The sequence below is a fragment of the Leptidea sinapis genome, chromosome 26 (genome assembly GCF_905404315.1).
Source record: "Leptidea sinapis chromosome 26, ilLepSina1.1, whole genome shotgun sequence".
In the NCBI taxonomy this organism is placed as follows: Eukaryota; Metazoa; Arthropoda; class Insecta; order Lepidoptera; family Pieridae; genus Leptidea; species Leptidea sinapis.
Genome location: NC_066290.1, coordinates 7,639,043 through 7,656,345, shown reverse-complemented (window position 1 = coordinate 7,656,345; position 17,303 = coordinate 7,639,043). Strand labels below are relative to the sequence as shown.

General features: G+C 32.6%; 2 protein-coding genes and 2 long non-coding RNA genes across 4 annotated transcripts in view; 2 read left to right on the top strand and 2 right to left on the bottom strand.

The window, feature by feature from the left end:
- The window catches only part of LOC126972601 (kinesin-like protein KIF16B), a 55,226-nt gene extending 47,280 nt beyond the window's left edge, over positions 1–7,946 (bottom strand). The window contains exons 1-2 of the mRNA XM_050819456.1: positions 7,900–7,946; positions 7,678–7,756 (exon numbers count right to left, since the gene is read on the bottom strand). Coding sequence (XP_050675413.1) covers positions 7,678–7,756; positions 7,900–7,946 — 126 coding nt within the window. The remainder of the gene's footprint in view (positions 1–7,677; positions 7,757–7,899) is intronic.
- The window catches only part of LOC126972325 (uncharacterized), a 768,748-nt gene that overhangs the window by 629,207 nt on the left and 122,238 nt on the right, over positions 1–17,303 (bottom strand). The gene's annotated exons all lie outside the window — the stretch shown is intronic.
- LOC126972374 (uncharacterized) lies at positions 910–4,501 on the top strand. Its single transcript, XR_007731124.1, has 6 exons — positions 910–1,086; positions 1,192–1,301; positions 1,380–1,614; positions 2,885–2,953; positions 3,556–3,668; positions 3,750–4,501. It is a non-coding gene; the product is annotated as an uncharacterized LOC126972374 (long non-coding RNA).
- Positions 14,154–15,509, top strand: LOC126972376 (uncharacterized). The gene is made up of 3 exons (XR_007731127.1): positions 14,154–14,388; positions 14,652–14,735; positions 15,441–15,509. It is a non-coding gene; the product is annotated as an uncharacterized LOC126972376 (long non-coding RNA).

Here is a 17,303-nt window from a genome sequence, read left to right as displayed (position 1 = left end):
GAGTGCCTTACAAGCTCTATCTAGGTTTCCATTCAAGTCTGCCCCAATTAACCATGTTATTTTAAAAATTCGAAACCTGCTAGTGACATGTAATGAAAAAGGCTTTGAAGTGGTGTTTTTCTGGGTACCAGCTCACTCTGGAAATTTTGGAAACGAACGTTCTGACCAGCTTGCCAACGAAGCCATTTCATGCGGAGATATGGCAGATTATTATAACAATGCCCATGATATGTGTACATTGCCAAAACATTCCCTTCAGGAATCTTGGAGAGTGGCATGGTTGATCTCTAGCAAGTTAAAGGGTAGAACATTTGCTAGAATTCAAAACTGTATTCCGTCAAAGCCATGGTTCTCAGGTTTGGTGTTGAGCAGGAGAGTGACGTGTATCTTGACGCGTATGCGTTTGGGCCACGTTTGATCTCCTGTTCAACTGGCGACATTTGGAATTGTGAATAGTGATCTCTGTGAATGTGGTGAGTTGGGTGACCTGAACCATATATTTTTATCATGCCCAAAATATAACCAGGAATAGTTATACCCGGGTCTTATTCAATGTCATATCCCACTTCGTACTTCTCTTGACATCCTCTTATCCTCTGATAAACCTTGTGTATATAAACTTCTTTCCTCATTTATCCTATTAAATGATATTAAACTGTAAATAAGTAGTATAAGTAATAAGTATTCCATTATACATTATTTTCTATCCTTTCCTGATCCTATCAAAAATTTCGTTTGTTATTCTCTATTTTTTTCTAAGTAAATAAGTTTCCTCCGTTTTAAAAAGAAATAAAGAAAAACTTGACAATGGCTCAATCGCTTAACGCGCAGAGCCAATAAACCACGAAGAAGAAGAAGAAAGTCAGCTGTCATCTATCCGACGGCGACATTCCTGTCTCCCCAGCCGGTCAAGACTGAAGACGTGTATTTGTTTATGTATTTGTTTTTGTTTCAACATTGGTTTTTCTTGGCGGGTTTTTTAAGTGTTTATTTTCAAATCGAAAAATGGACAAAATAAACGAAATGAATTCCAAGGATGAGAAAAAAAGTCGTCAACGGGGAGAAAATTGGACGCAAGAAGAAAAGGTACATGTTAAACCATTAAATTTAATGTTTGATTTACAATAAATACCTCGCTAGTCATTAAACCGGGTTATTTATTTGGATTATAACTTTTCTTGTAACTTATAGGACCTGCTCCTTAAAATAATGCGAAAATCGGTGCCTATAATTGAGAATAAACATACAGATACAAATACTAACAAACGAAAGTATTTGGAATGGGTAAAAATACGAAATAGGTAGCTACTAGGTCCATTTTAATATATTTTATTATTGTATTTTTAAGTAAATTTATAAACTCAATTTTACTTTTACAGATTGAGAGAACTCACGGGTAAATACAGAGACATAGCTCAATTAAAGGGTTTTTGGAGGAGACTGAAAATAACAGCGAAGAAAAATGTCTCTGAACATAAAACGGATGTGAAAATAACTGCTGGAGGTCATCATTCACCTTCTCCATCTGAAGATGATAGATTAATTGTGGAACTCTGCCCAACAGATTTTTTAATTGACTTAAATCAGTCCAAAAGTGATAAAAATGTTGTAAATGTAAGTTTCTCCAAATACCTATTTACCTAATATAAATCAGTGTTAGTGTAACAATGTTGACTTTAAAATGCAATTTATTTCAAAGTTTGTATTTATTTTCTTTAAAAATATTTTTGTATCACATGTGTTACTGGAAAAATTTTACCTATCTATTTTCTTATGATAGGTATATTGTAAAAACTCAATGTGGAATTTCCACAAACCGACAACTCTTTTGAAAAACACCCAATTACCCAATCATAGAAACATAAGTGAATTTGCTAGAAACTGTATTAACTATAATGTTTACACCAGGAACAGACATAAGCTTATAATGCCTACTACTTGGCTAAGTCGAGTTAGTACATCTTTTGTGAGGCGATGTATATGCCTTTACAACAAGATCCCAGAAAATGTTCAAAACAAAAGTATTACATTATTCAAAATGTTCGTGTGGTAAAGGTTACTATAACATAAATGACATTCTTAATGATACCACAAATTGGGAGTGCAGTGACCGCCCTCAGGCTATTAAATAATAAGTTTAATTGTACAATGTTACTTTGTAAAGGTATTTTGGATGGAAACAAAAAAGCCCGCTGAGTTTGTTGCACCCATTCTTCTCAGGCCTGAGGCATTCATTTTGGAATGGGTGGTAGTTTTTTTTGACTTTCAATAAGTGATGTCACATCCTATTTTGAATAAAAATATTTGAATTTGAATTACCTCTTGTTTATTTTATGTGATGATGATTATTATATACAATTATACATACAGAACTGCAGACTTACAATTAGTTACCTAATATATTATTTATTTGTTTTTGAAGCATTCTGACCTGAGAAGTAGGTAGGTACCCAATTACTCAACAGCACAGACAAGTGAAAAAATAAGGACTCTGTGTCACCTTACATAATAGTGAGGCACCAAAACAAGCCAGTAAATGTGTAAATATACCCCCCATGCATACACTTACACTAATACAAGCCGATTGACCGCCATTATGAGATTTGCCATCGTCTGAGATGAGTTTGTGTTAAAAAATGCTGTTGTTCATTGTGAAAAAATGTAAAAACAATAATTGTGGATATATTATTATTTAAGGGAGAAAAAAATTGTGTAACCGGTATACCCTGTAACCACACACACACTAGCATAACTGGTGCTTCACTTGCTAGTATCGCGGCGTGGTGTCCTTCTTTTTTTACTAGTCCGTGCTCAACAGTAAATAAATTTTTAAATGTTTAAATTGATTTAGATTTTTTTACATTAGAATATAAATGTTTTTCAGGAAAAAAATAATGAACCGGGTATAGAAAATAAAGATAATAATACAACACAAGACATTGAATCAAATGAGGTTGGTACTTCCATAACATAATAATTTTCTGTAATTTATGAAAGGTACTACAAATGAATGTATAGTGCTACCTACAATTCAAGTCATTTCTAATAACTACTAGATATTACTACCACTTCGGAAACAAATGGCGCTCTGAGAGAGAAGAAGCGGCGCAAGAAACTCTCCCAGCATTCTTTTTTTGCGCTCTTTTCAATAACAACATACAATATTGTACTGTCATTTCTATCGCTATAAAATAATCACAATCTAGTCCCAGGCTGTCCGATCATTTAGATATTCAGCATTGGAGTAATGGGATTGACGACAGAACCATTTTTTTATAAAACATTTAATTTATTTATAAATAATGCCTGAACAGTGGCTGGGACTTTATTATAGAAGTGTATACATTTACCCTTAAAGCTATTATGTATCTTATGAAGCCTACTAGAATAATTAGTTAGTTACAAGCAATAGAATACAAAAAAAAATACATAATTGTTTTGCAGACTGTTTGAATGAATATAATGTATATGTGAATGAAATTGTCACTATTACAGAAAATATATAGAGGTAAATTATATTATACTATCATTTTACATGAGTATTTCTGTTTTTAGGTTCATAAAGACACACAAAGTATTAGAGATACTGAAAACATAATTATGGAAGAGTCTAGTCTTAAACTAAGACATAAGTCAAAACAGTTACCTGGAATCAAAAGGAAGAAAAAGTAAGTATTCTAATAAAATAAATGATTTTATTTTCTTATATACAATATAAACTATCTAATTAAATAAATTTTCTATTAAAGAAACAGCCACATGGGGATGATAGTTGCGAGTAACATTGATCTTAAAACTCGCAGTAGAGAGATGATGGAAGAGGAACATGCTTTGAAAATAAAATACAGGATGTTAGAATTAAGTCACCAGGAGTCAAAACATAAATTGGAAATAGATAATTTACTTCTAGAAAAAGAAAAGAAGGAATTAGAAATAAAAATTCTTAAAAAATCATTACAATAGTAGTAGTCATGTAATTAGGTTCATAAGCAGATGAAATTTTTAATCTAATATATAAAATTCTCGTGTCACAGTGTGCAGGACCAAACTTCTCCGAAACGGCTTGACCGATTCTCATGAAATTTTGAGTGCATATTGGGTAGGTCTGAGAATCGGACAACATCTATTTTTCATCCCCCTAAATGTTAAGATTGGTCCACACGAATTTTTTTTTTTAATTTTTTGACATTTTTTTTTTTAAATTTGTTTGTTTATGAGTCGGCATTAAAAAATACATACAACTTCAAATTTTCACCCATCTACGATAAACAGTTACTTTTGTATCGCGATTTTAATATCGGCAATACAACGTTTGCTGGGTCAGCTAGACTATAATTATGTACTAGTAAGGACTGAAAGGACTGGACAGTCTCCCTGAAAACGAAACTTGGAAAGGTCTTGAAATGTTGGGTTAACTAACATAATAATAAAAATGTAACTTTTACACAAAAATCTAATGTAAAAACACAGTTACAATTACACTCTTTTTAATACTTTAAAAGTGGTTTTATTTAAATGTGTAACACTCATGTTAATCAAAGGAAATACTTCATTTAAAGAGTATTAACATATGAGATACCTTAATATTTATTTTATTCTAATATAATAATGTGCAGTCTTTAGCTCCTATGGCTGTTGGATTATTGCCAATTCTTCTAAAACTAGTTATTTAGTGTTCTGGATTTTTTTTAAATAGGGGATGAGACGAGCAGGATGTCCAGCTGATGGTAATTGATAAACCTTGCCCATTACAATGCAGTGCCACTTATGATTCTTGAAAAAACCCAAAAATAATTCTGAGTGGCCTACAATTGAGCTTGTCTCCTTGTGACATAAGATGTTAAGTCTCATTTGCCTAGTAATTTCACTAGCTACGGCTCCTTTCAGACCGAAACACAGTTATGCTTCACGGCAGAAATAGGCGCCGTTGTGGTACCCATAATCTAGCCGGCATCCTGTGCAAAGGAGCCTCCCACTAGTAGCTGCTTTTAGCTGGTCTTTAGCTCCTATGACTGTTGGAATATTGGAAATTCTTCTAAAAGTAGTTATTTCGTGTGCCTGATCTAAAGACGATGGACGAAATTATGTAATAACTTAAGACAGACGGACCCTTAAGTAGGAACTAAATAAATTGACAGACTTGGTATTACATGGATGTCTACGGTAAAAGAACTGAGTTGTGAGACTTGGTTTTTTTTACAAGTTATGTTTTTAATAAAAGGCATTTATTTTCTCAAAATTGATTCCTTTAGAATTCTTTTTGATGTCATTTCTAATAACTACTAGATACTACTACCGCTTTGGAAACAAATGGCGCTCTGAGGGAGAAGAAGCGGCGCAAGAAACGCTCCCAGCATTCTTTCTTTGCGCTCTTTTTAATAAAAATATACAATTTTGTACAGTCATTTCTATCGCTTAAAAATAATCACAATCTAGTCCCAGGCTGTTGGATCACTTAGATATTCAGCAGTGGAGTAATAGGATTTACGACAGAGTAATTTTTTTATAAAACATTTAAATTTATTTATAAATAATGCCTGAACAGTGGCTGGGACTTTATTATAGAAGTGTATACATTTACCCTTAAAGCTATTGTGTATCTTATGAAGCCTACTAGAATTAGTTACAAGCAATCCCTTATTTCTAGTGTTATAATAATGAAAATTACTATTAAGAGCAAAAAGTTGACGATTTTTGTGAACGTTTATTAATGTACTGACAATGAACAGTCATAATATTTATTTCTTTAAATGTTTCTTTGAGAGACTGTCTATAACCAAGCTGATATATAGCACGCACAGCTCTCTTTTGCAGAGCAAACACTATATCAATGAATGGCATCTCATTTCTTTTTTTTTATAGATAATCCAACTTTATTCCTGGTACCTTCTATTTTTTGAATATCAACAACAGGATTTTCTTTCTGTCTGTCTTATGAGCTTTTCTTATTTTTGAAGGTAGACTTTCATCTTTTTATTTTCCGAAACTACTCATTGAGCTACTAGTTTTTCTCAAAGCCAATCAATGTCTCTATGGGTTTTCTCGGAGGCTTCGATGTTACAATTTTTCACAAATCTGGATGGTACGGCTTCTTATGTATTCACAAATTAAGAACTCCTGCACCTTAATACTTCCAAATTCAACATTAGTTGGATGTGATTCTCGAAAGTGCCACGTAAACTTGCAACAGAAACACCAACTGCATAAATAACTTTGTAATCCCATATATTATATATGAGATTGTAAAGTTATTTATGCAGTTGGTGTATCTAGAAAACTGGACCTAAATTGCAAAATATTGTGGTTTTTTCTTGACTTATAAACTAAACACTAATTCTATTCAATATTTGAAGCTTCTACGTTTGCTAGAAGTGCCTTAGACTTTTGATGATCGGTGAGTCAGTAAGTGACAAAATTTTGACTAGTTCCAATAATTTCCATTAATACGTTAAATTAATAATTTGTACTTTCATTTATTATTTTGTTTTTATGGTAGCAATAGTATTAGTTCTATTTTTCAGAAGTTATGATGGAATATTTTTTGTAATTTTTATGTTCATCATAATCGTCCTGTAGTTTAGACCTACTAATTGTAACATAAGATTAAGGAAATTGTATTGTATATGATGTGGTGTGCTTTAATAAATAAATAAACCAACACAACTTATATGGAAATCAGTAAAACGAACAAAATTAAACAGTAATACGAAAGAAACAGACGGTGTAAGCTTAAGAAGATAACCGTTAACCACACGTGTTTAAAAATAAACAATTTGTAAAAGAAACGTTTTAAACAAATGCTCAACATGTGTTTAACTTTTTTGTAATAACACCGTTAATGTTTACTTCGCCTATTCAAACAAAAGCGATGAAAAAAAGTTATTGAGTAGTATTTATATTGATACAATATGGCACGGGAAAGATCATTCACAATTTCTAATAACAAGACAATGCTAGTAGAAAAAACGAGGCAAGTTTTTCAGGACTCCGGAGTGTGCCCGTTTAGAAGGCAGGTGTCACTGTGCAGGTATGTTATAATAAGACGGATATTAGACCCAAGAAAGTGGCATTTAGTGAGAAAGCCAACCGCTTGACAATCCAAGTTATCAACGTGTTGTATGGCAGTAAAAAAACTTTAAAAAGCGACCAAGTTTAGTTCTAGTAGGCTTCATAGAATACATAATGGCTTTAAGGGTAAATGTATACACTTATAATAAAGTCCCAGCCACTGTTCAGGCATTATCTATAAATAAATTTAAATGTTTTATAAAAAAATGCCTCTGTCGTAAATCCTATTACTCCACAGCTGAATATCTAAATGATCGGACAGCCTGGAACTAGATTATGATTATTTTATAGCAATAGCAATGAAAGTACAATATTGTATATTTTTATTAAAAAGATCGCAAAAAAAGAATGCTGGGAGAGTTTCTTGCGCCGCTTCTTCTCTCTCAGAGCGCCATTTCTTTCCGAAGCGGTAGTAGTATATTAGAAATGACATCAAAAATAATTCTAAAGGAATCAATTTAGAGAAAATAAATGCCTTTTAATAGTAAAAAAAATCATTCATAATATTATTATTTTATCTTCGATTATGCACTTAAAAAGGTAATATAAATAGTTCTTATGCATTTCTGCTTTGTTTATGTCATCAATTACTTTTACGTTAATTCTTACCTTGAAGTTTGTCAACGAAACTGTGTTTTCGTCAACTATTTTAATCACCGAAGTTGGTTCCTTCGTTCCTTTTAATTCCCTGGAAATAGTAATTATTTTTATATATATTTTGCTTCTGTTTGTGCCTTTCTTAACAGCTATATCAACACTATCCCCAGCACATAATCTGATTTCGTATAATATGATATTAAAATATTAGAACACACTTAGAAAATTACGTACTTATCTGTAAATGGTCGTACACGAATACCCAACTTTATGTTAGACATTTCTACGAACTGTGTTATTCTATTTTATTCACAATATACAATATGAACTCTTTTACTTAACCAACGAATGTTTAAACTGAGTCGTATCAGGAAGCGATGTGTACTTCGTCCAGCTATTTTAAGCCCATGATATATTTTTGAACTCGTAGGGATAAAGTTAAAAATACCGACATTTCCCTAACATGCATCTATAAGTATATGTATGTACGATTTACGAAGGATGTTATGAAATATGGATATATAAACCATTAATTGTATGGTGTCATTATGCTCCTCTAACCAGTATTTATCAGTGAGAGGCTTCTTTGCACAGAATGCCGGCTAGATTGAGGGTTCAACAACGGCGCCTATTTCTGCCGTGAAGCAGTAATGTGGATACATTTCTGTGTTTAGGTCTGAAGGGCGCTGTAGCTAGTGAAATTACTCGGCAATTGAGAGTACTATCTTATAACTCAAGGTGACGTTTGCAAGCACAATTGTAGTGCCGCTCAGAATTTTTGGGTTTTTCAAGAATCCTGAGCGGCACCTTATTGTTATGGGCAAGGCGTATCAATTACCATTAGTTGAACGTCCTGCTCGTCTCGTCCCTTATTTTCATAAAAAAAAAGCAATTGCTCCAGAGGGCATCTATAGGTAATGTATCTTTGTTCCGATCAGTACTCAGCATTTTAGTTGATTAAACACGGATCCAGGTCCTACCGATCGCTTTCGCTTCGTCAGTGGTGGCTAGATGATCCCAGAGATGGATCTGGATGATCATATACCCTGCTTTTGCAGTTAAATTTAATACTGTATTTGCTGTACATTTCAGATAATTTATACGTCTAGATCTTCTTCTTCTTGCTGACAAAAAAACAGAGAAGGTTTATTATTTTAGTTTGCGTCACAAGCTTCACATTAGAGGTTAACTGTCAATCTCAATTATTTTTGACTTTTTCACAGCTGTCACAGTATATGTACACGTGTAATGATCTAAGCTTTAAATACTTCAAATGATTAAAATTTTTAGGTGTTGAAAGTGTGTGAATTGTCGGATCCACTGTACTCTGTACATAGATATTTAATATAACTGTAAAATGAGAAAGTTGAAAATATTGATTTTAAAGAGTGGCAGTGAGTTACCACTTCTTCTCAAAGCTCACACTTTCCGAAATGATGAAAAATGGTAAATGTATTATAACTTAATCATTGATTGTTTTGGTTGGCTGCGCTTGCGGTGCCAGGCTGAAGCTTGCCTCAGTGTATGGTTGGAATCCCATCGGCATGTGGCCCGTTCAGCTTAAGTAAAAAAAGTGGCTGGTGAATGCGTGACGAGAGCGTAATGAAAAGTGAGATCGGTTGAGACAATAATGGAAGTTGGAGGGAGATAAAAGTTGGTCCAGAAAGAAAGAGAGATAGTTACATTTCGTGTAACATCCAGTGTGCGCGCACATTTTCTTTCTCCCTTCCTCTTAGCGTGCCACAAATTCTGAATATAAAAGCGGTGCTCCAGGACCATCAACTAAGAAGAAATTACTTACAATCAACCACAGTTATTACTGATGTATCGTATTGTTAATGACAATAATGAATTAAAATAAAAAATCTATTCAAAAATATTCATTTCTCAATGAAACCCATAATAAATATAAATTATAAAAAATTAAAATTATGTGTACATATTATACATATGTACCCCCTTATTCATAATAGTCTGCTAACTTAAAGCATTGCTAATTCTCACTCTGTCTTCTTCTATTAACCTAAGTCAGAATGAGAAAAAACACTCCTAAGCGGCTGTTTAAAGTTAGCCGACCATTATGAATAAGTGGGATAATATATACATACATAAAGAAGAAGTTTTACTTCAGTCGTGTGGTCGTAAGCACACTGTTTTTTTTTATGAGAAAGAGTGTTGAAACGAGCAACACGTTCACCCGAAGATTAGTGTCAAAGTCAAATATGCCTTTGAATAATCACTAAAAAGTATAAATATTTCTATTAACTTACTGAATATATCCTATGTTCAGAAAAAGTTGAGCTCGCTTTTTACCAGTGGCTTTGCACAGGTTGCTGGCTAGATTGAGGGTTCAACAACGGCGTCTATTTATGCCGTGAAGCAGTAATGTGCAAGCATTATTGTGTTTCGGTGTGAAGGGCGCCGTAGCTAGTGAAATTACTGGGCAAATGAGACTTTACATCTTATATTTCAAGACGACGAGCGCAATTGAAATGCCGCTCAGAATTTTTGGATTTATTCAATAATCCTGAGCGGTACTGCATTGTAACGGGCAGGACGGGGCCCATCTGGTCCGCATACTGTGTAGAAAACACCTAGCAATATAAAAGGTCTACATTACTGTAAAAAAACATGTACGTAACGGGACACCCGACAGAAGTGATACTATAAACTAATCTAAGACGAACTATTTATTATCTAAATTGTTTAACTTGAGAAAAGCTTAGATTATTACTTAAATTTTATGAGTATTAGGTAATATAATAATGTAAGGAAAGGTTATTTATTAATAAAGTCATTTATTAATTAAAAAACAAAATTTATTTTTTGTTACAATTCTTGAATATGTACATTTGAATTTTTTTGTATGTACACTATTAGTATCATTGTTTAATCCTATAAAAGTAACAATTGTCTTAAGGTAGCTATAATAAGCAATAACATTTTTACATTGTATGTCATCTTATGTGTTATGGCTGTATGTGCTTGAACCCTTTGCCTATTCTAATAATGGGAGAAGAAATCAAAAAAAATTAACTAACGTCGCAAACGGAAATTAGGAATATTTTTTTCAAGCCATTCAGTTATAACGGTTAAAAATCGTATCAATTATTTCTGGCGGAAGTATCCCGTTACGTAACGAAGCCGTTTACTCTCCCATAAGAAGTTATCACTTCAATCAAATATTTCATTGAACTTAAAAAGTCACTGTTAATAATATGTTGCAGCTTTTGTTTTAATAAAATATATAAAATACACGCACTAATATAATTGGGGTATAATTTACTTTCATTTAGTTTTTTACTTGTTATTGCATTTTGAAGAAAGACTACTTTTGGTCGAGAAGGCTTGCTTGATCTCCAACTTCTCTTTGGCTTAAATACAAATTGGTTGTCTATTGTAGTGATAGGTGGTCGGCTACGTATCATTATTGTGGATATAGTATGTAGTACCAGGTATTCGATATTAATTAACTAAAAAAGAACGCTCAGGCGGACGTAGACCCCGTTTTAGGTGGGGCCTGTAGCTATTATTGCTACTTTTGCTAGAAGGATAATCAGGCACTGCTACATGCTAAATACAAATGTTATTTCATTCAGTTGGCTTTCGTACTGCAGTACAGGGGGCACATTCGTATGTGGACGAATGCGTGTGTGTCCCTTTAGATCTTTTAACCACTAATTCATTAAATTACGTTTTGAAGAGAAACTTCTTTAGGCGTTCACCACGAGTTGACACATAGACCAGCCAACGTTCCTTTGCACATATTTGAGGGAAGGACACGACACGACGCCGCCACAAGCAATGCCATTTAGTGAGCATGACCAACCATGTTACCATGGTACCATGAGCATGAAGACCATCCGTTTGCTATTGTTCGTTGTAGGAACTAGGAGGACGAGGCTAATCATAATCAGTGAGCTATTGATGTTATTAATATTTTTAATTCTTTTTTGGCTTTTAGTCTTTATAGTAATTTGAAAATTTATTGATATGTGTCGTAATCTTTACATCTTTTAAATAAGTCTCCGTAGGAACACCATGTAGGTACATTATTCAGGTATCGCAGCTGTAGTCGCGGGTCAAGGCGGCTACTTAAGAGTTTATTTTTTCACTGGATGGGCTTCGGTTTGCGACACTAACCTATGCGAAACAAAACTGTGCGAAGAACTACTTCACACCTGTTTTATATGCAAGTGTGGTACTAACTCCTTTGAGATTGGCTTTTTCGTGCTGTTATCTTAGGACTCCCACAACGGAAAGACCTTTAATTGCCTCTTACCTGACAATATCATACAAAATATTAACATCAAGTTCCAAAGAGAATTTAGACACTACATTCGAGAGACCATACAAAATAATGAGAAATGTCGCTTGTATTGTATTGCACTAAATCTTGATACCAACAATCAACTAATGACGTAATATCAGAGCTGCCAATATAATAAATATATAGGGTTGCAATCAAAACATAATTTTTATCGATAATTAACTATTATAATATTTAATTAATAGTTTTGTTTTGCGTTGTAGTTTCGGTTTAGACAGTCTTTGGTATTCGTTTTTCAGATGTTGCAATAAAGTCGGTTAGCAGAAGTTAGTTAACCCTAATTTTTAGGCTTTTAATATTTTTTTGCACATCATAACCACAATATAATATAATAAAAAGGATTTTAAGGGTTAATAAACTTATAAATTATAAAATATATTAAGATCAATAAACTTATTAATCAAAAATATAGATATCATAAAAATGAAATAATTTAACAATAATTTAAAATAAAATATCGAAATCGATAAAAAAGTGTCAAACACTACAGATAGATTTTAATATTATAATTTTTATTCTAGATGAATTAAATCAATACTCTATCACTTTTAATCACTTTAAGCATTCTTTATTAGCTTATTATTTGTTCATAAGTGCTTACCTTTCTTTATCCAAAAATAATTTAGCCATGAAAATTTTCTTACTCCCATCTGACCAGCCAGATTTTAAACCACGTATTTTACACATTTATTACATGGTACAGCTTAGAAAGTCTTACGCATTTATTATATAAATAAGTAAGCACATTACCCTGAATAATACACGAATAAAGTAAAAGAAAACGAAAATTCGTAACAAAAATTGTTAACAGTCACTCTTATTTTGAATGAATGACATGACACTCAAACCAAAACAAACAAAAGAGTCGAATATATGTTAGAGCGAGACAGCGTTTGCCGCCATTATTTTTAGTGCAATGCCAAACATATTCGAGTTTATTAGAGAGTTGCGCCAGGCTGTCAAGTTCTAAAGACATTTTTGCAGGGGTGGGAAGCTCAAGAAAGTTAGGCCCCCAGATTTTTATTTATTTTTTAATTTTTATTTTTATTGCATCGTTAGTTCGCCATTTGTTCTTGATTGTTCTCTATAAATATTTGTTTGTTCTCGATTCTTTTTTTAAATTTGCAATTCATTAAAATTGGTTAGGTTAGGTTATGTTAGAACAGTTAAAACAACGCACGAGCCGAGCGTACCGTGCCGCGGCAGCGGCCGGCGAGTGCCAGAACCAAATAGTAGGCGTTTCCCCCCATTTTTAATTAATTGTTTTTAAATAAACAACAAAATAACAAACAATTATTTATAGCGAACAATTAAGAACAAACTACGAACTAACGATATGCGATATTGAAAATTCAAAAATAGAAAAATTTTTTTTTTTGGGGGGCTAAGTTTGATGAGCCGGGGTGGGACAGTCGCCTTAAAGTGACGTTTTCAGAAAACTGTAGTGCCATCTGTTAGTTGGCCCCAAAATTAAAGCTTTGTCAGCTGTCACTCACTTTGAAACCTGCCCACTTGTCATAAAATGGCGGCTGCTTCTAGCGTTTGCGTATGTACGTAGCTCTCGCGTTCCATTTTGCATATTTTTGGTATTGAAATCGAAGTGTAAGTGCGTCGAGTCGAGCCTTGTGCTCCTCCACCTTGCTGTTGCGAATTCACTCCAAAAATCTCCTCATTCTGTGAATTTCTACTTTTCGTGATAGAGACATTTTTGTTTGTGGAATTTATGAACTTTGGTGTAATGTCGAGACGTTGTGCTTTCGGTTGTGCGCTCCGTGGTAAGTAAATTATTATCTTAAATCTTAACAGTACAGTTTATTGACTAATCTTGTGATAAATAAAGTATCATATAAGGTTGGTTCTACTACCGGTCCGTAGATTGAATTTGCAATCATGGTTATAACTATTATAAACATACCGGTTTTCTGTATCTTGCCCCAAAGATTAAACTCCAATCCCTCACATCACCTTATGTCAGACTTCAGACTCCCCCTGACTTATATGGTTTAACACACTTAATAATAATTGACAGCTGTGCTGGCTTCTGACACTGTTTTTATCAAGAGAAAAGTCAATATATGAGTCCAAAATCTAATAATAGCCCAATGGTCATAATCACTAGGTTATCACAATTTGTCTGATGGCTTTAATAGTCACTCAATTTATTTAATAATATTGTTTATTATTTTCAGAGATTCCAATGCATCATTTCCCAGATGCTGTCAAATTTCCTGAGCAGTTTAAAACTTGGGTCAGTCTTGTTTGTAGAAACCCTGAAACATCTTATTTTGAATATTATAAGATGAAGTGAATTTGTGATATACACTTTTCTGACAGACACAGAAATCGTAATGAACGGCTAAGCACATTGGCAGTTCCGATGCTTCATCTGCCTGGTAAGTCCCCTAATTTAACACATATTGAGTTAATATTCGATTATATTCCTTATTTTGTCAGATTTAGTCACACCACTAGGAATCTTTGTTGAGTTGATGGTTTTTTTGAAGGTATATTGTATCATTCTGGAAACACCTGATTTTCTTACACAGTTGTGATTACAATATTCAATGGTTGCATTTCTAGCTGAAACTGGTTCATTATCAGTGTAAATCATTAAATTTATAAAACATAATCTTTACATATTCACATTAATTTTCAGGACAAGTTCAGAGTCAAGTAATCTTAGGACAAGCTTCATCCACTCAACATTTACTGCCTACAATAATACAGCAAGACTGTTCAGGTAAATAATTTTTAAAACTTATTTACAATATTTTATACACTTTATTATATATTATGAATGTCAAAAATAATAAATTTTTCCATTAATCACTACTTTGAAAAAGCTTGAGATGAGAAGAAGTGGCAGATAACTCATTCCCATTCTTTTAAATGAAAATTGACCTATCATGATATAATTTATACCAAAAGAGTATTGTTATTATTAATAAATGTGTGTGTCGTAAAGGTTACTATAACATAAATGACATTCTTAATGACATGGACACAGAAATGGCATGGAGCGGCCACCGTCAGGGTATTAAATAATAAATTTTATTGTATGATTTAACATTGTCTCCAAGTGTAAAATCTGTCAAAATTTAGCATAGAAATAGTCATTGACAATTTGATTTTGTTCTGCTTTTAATCCCATGTCTATTATGTATCTTCTTAAAATTATTGATAGTTATGGACACACATACAAAATTTTGATGTGTATGCTGGTTGTAATTTTTAAATCTTGGGCCAATAAATTGTTATTGATTGAAAATCCCACATTTGATCTTGATCTTAATGTCATGTTTTCATATAATATTGTCTTCATAATTTCATTTCATTTACATAAGATTTTACAAATCACAATTAAAGTTCTCCATTACTTGCCCGCATGCTGTGGCGTACAAATAATAAATAATCATTAATCTATTATTATATTTATTATTTACAGAGCCGTATGTGAGCAACTTTATTTTAGAGAAAGCATCAACTACAACAACATTCCAACTTGTGGCTGCAGGTAAAATTCATATATTTTTTTTAAATTTGTTGGCTATTATCAATGATAATTAATATAACAAAGTGGGCAACAAACTACATAAGAATAAATAAATAAATAAGTATTATTTCCAATTTCAGATGCATCTCAACAATTTGCTTCAGCAATGTGCTTGATGCTGGAACATAATTATAGTGTTATTAGCAAGCTTAAAAGAACAACTGGAAAAGGTATTAATATTATTATACCAATATTACAAATGGGAAAGATTCTGATTTCCTTTAAAAATATTGTTTTTATACTTTTTTATCCAAAAACTGCTGAATAAATTTGTATGAAATTTGGCATAATTTATAATCTTTTGTCTGGGTGGGCAAAGTAGTTCCCTCATAGTCTTGGAGCTGGGGACAAAAATCAGCAAGATTTTTGTAATGGCCCATCATTTATTTTGTAGTATGTGAGTCAGCAAAGTTAGGGAGTAAGCACAACTGATGATGGCGGGCTTTGATGTAATATTACAACACAAATAAGAAATTAAACATAATAAAAAATTCGAAAAGTCTTTATTTATCAAACATTAACCATAAATGTGACAGTAATTTTATAACAGCAGATTAATGCATGACATGACATAAGACTATTTAGCCAAATGTCTTTTTTGATAAAGGCTGCATTGGTACCTGATAGGATTGAGAACAGCTAATGTCCGTGTGGGAATTAAATTTTGAATATATTTTTATTCATTACTAGCTGACCGGACAGACGTCGTGCTGTACATATTAAATTCTTCTTCTTATCAAAACCTTTACTGGACTTCCACAAAAAATTCAAGACTAAAATTAGCCAAATCGATTCAGCCATTCTCGAGTTTTAGCAAGACTCACGAACAGCAATTCATTTTTATATATATACTAGCTGACCCAGCAAACGTTGTATTGCCGATATTAAAATCGCGATACAAAAGTAACTGTTGATCTTAGATAGGTGAAAATTTGAAGTTGTATGTATTTTTAATGCTGACTCATAATCAAACAAATTTAAAAAAAATGTAAAAAAAATAAAAATCGTGTGGACCACCCTTAACATTTAGGGGTATGAAAAATAGATGTTGGCCGATTCTCAGACCTACTCAACATGCTCACAACATTTCATGAGAATCGGTCAAGCCGTTTCGGAGGAGTACGGGAACGAACATTGTGACACGAGAATTTTATATATAAGATAAACTTTAAGACTGAATCAACTGAACTATACAATTTGTAAATGAAACATTCTTTCACAGATCTAATGGCTCCACAGCGCACAAAGATCAAGCATCTTCAAGCAGAAATATCGCGCTTGCGAAAAAAAGGACAATCTTTCAAAGCAAGGTTAAAAGGTGCTGAAGATTTGTCCAGCAGCAATGTGTTTCAACATTTTGCTATGAAATTTAAGAAACCAGCTAAATTATTTTTAAGTATGCAGTTGCAAGCATCAAAAAACCCAAAAATGATAGAAATAACAATGATTATATTAAAGCAAAAGAATACAATAATAAAAAATGGTTATGTTATCCAAATCAAGAATTAGAAAATTGCTTCCATGACATTCAAAATATAATAACTGGGATCTTAAAAACAGATATGCCCAAAAAAAATATAAAAAAGCATATTATATAAATAGCAGATGTGATGGTAGATTATTAATTGCACCACACATAAAGAAAAGTCGAAACAATATTTTAATAACACAACTATAAATGTTATTTTGTATAGTTGGTGCAGATTGATCAATCGAATTTTGTCCGGAAAATTAACATATGTGGTTGAAGACGAA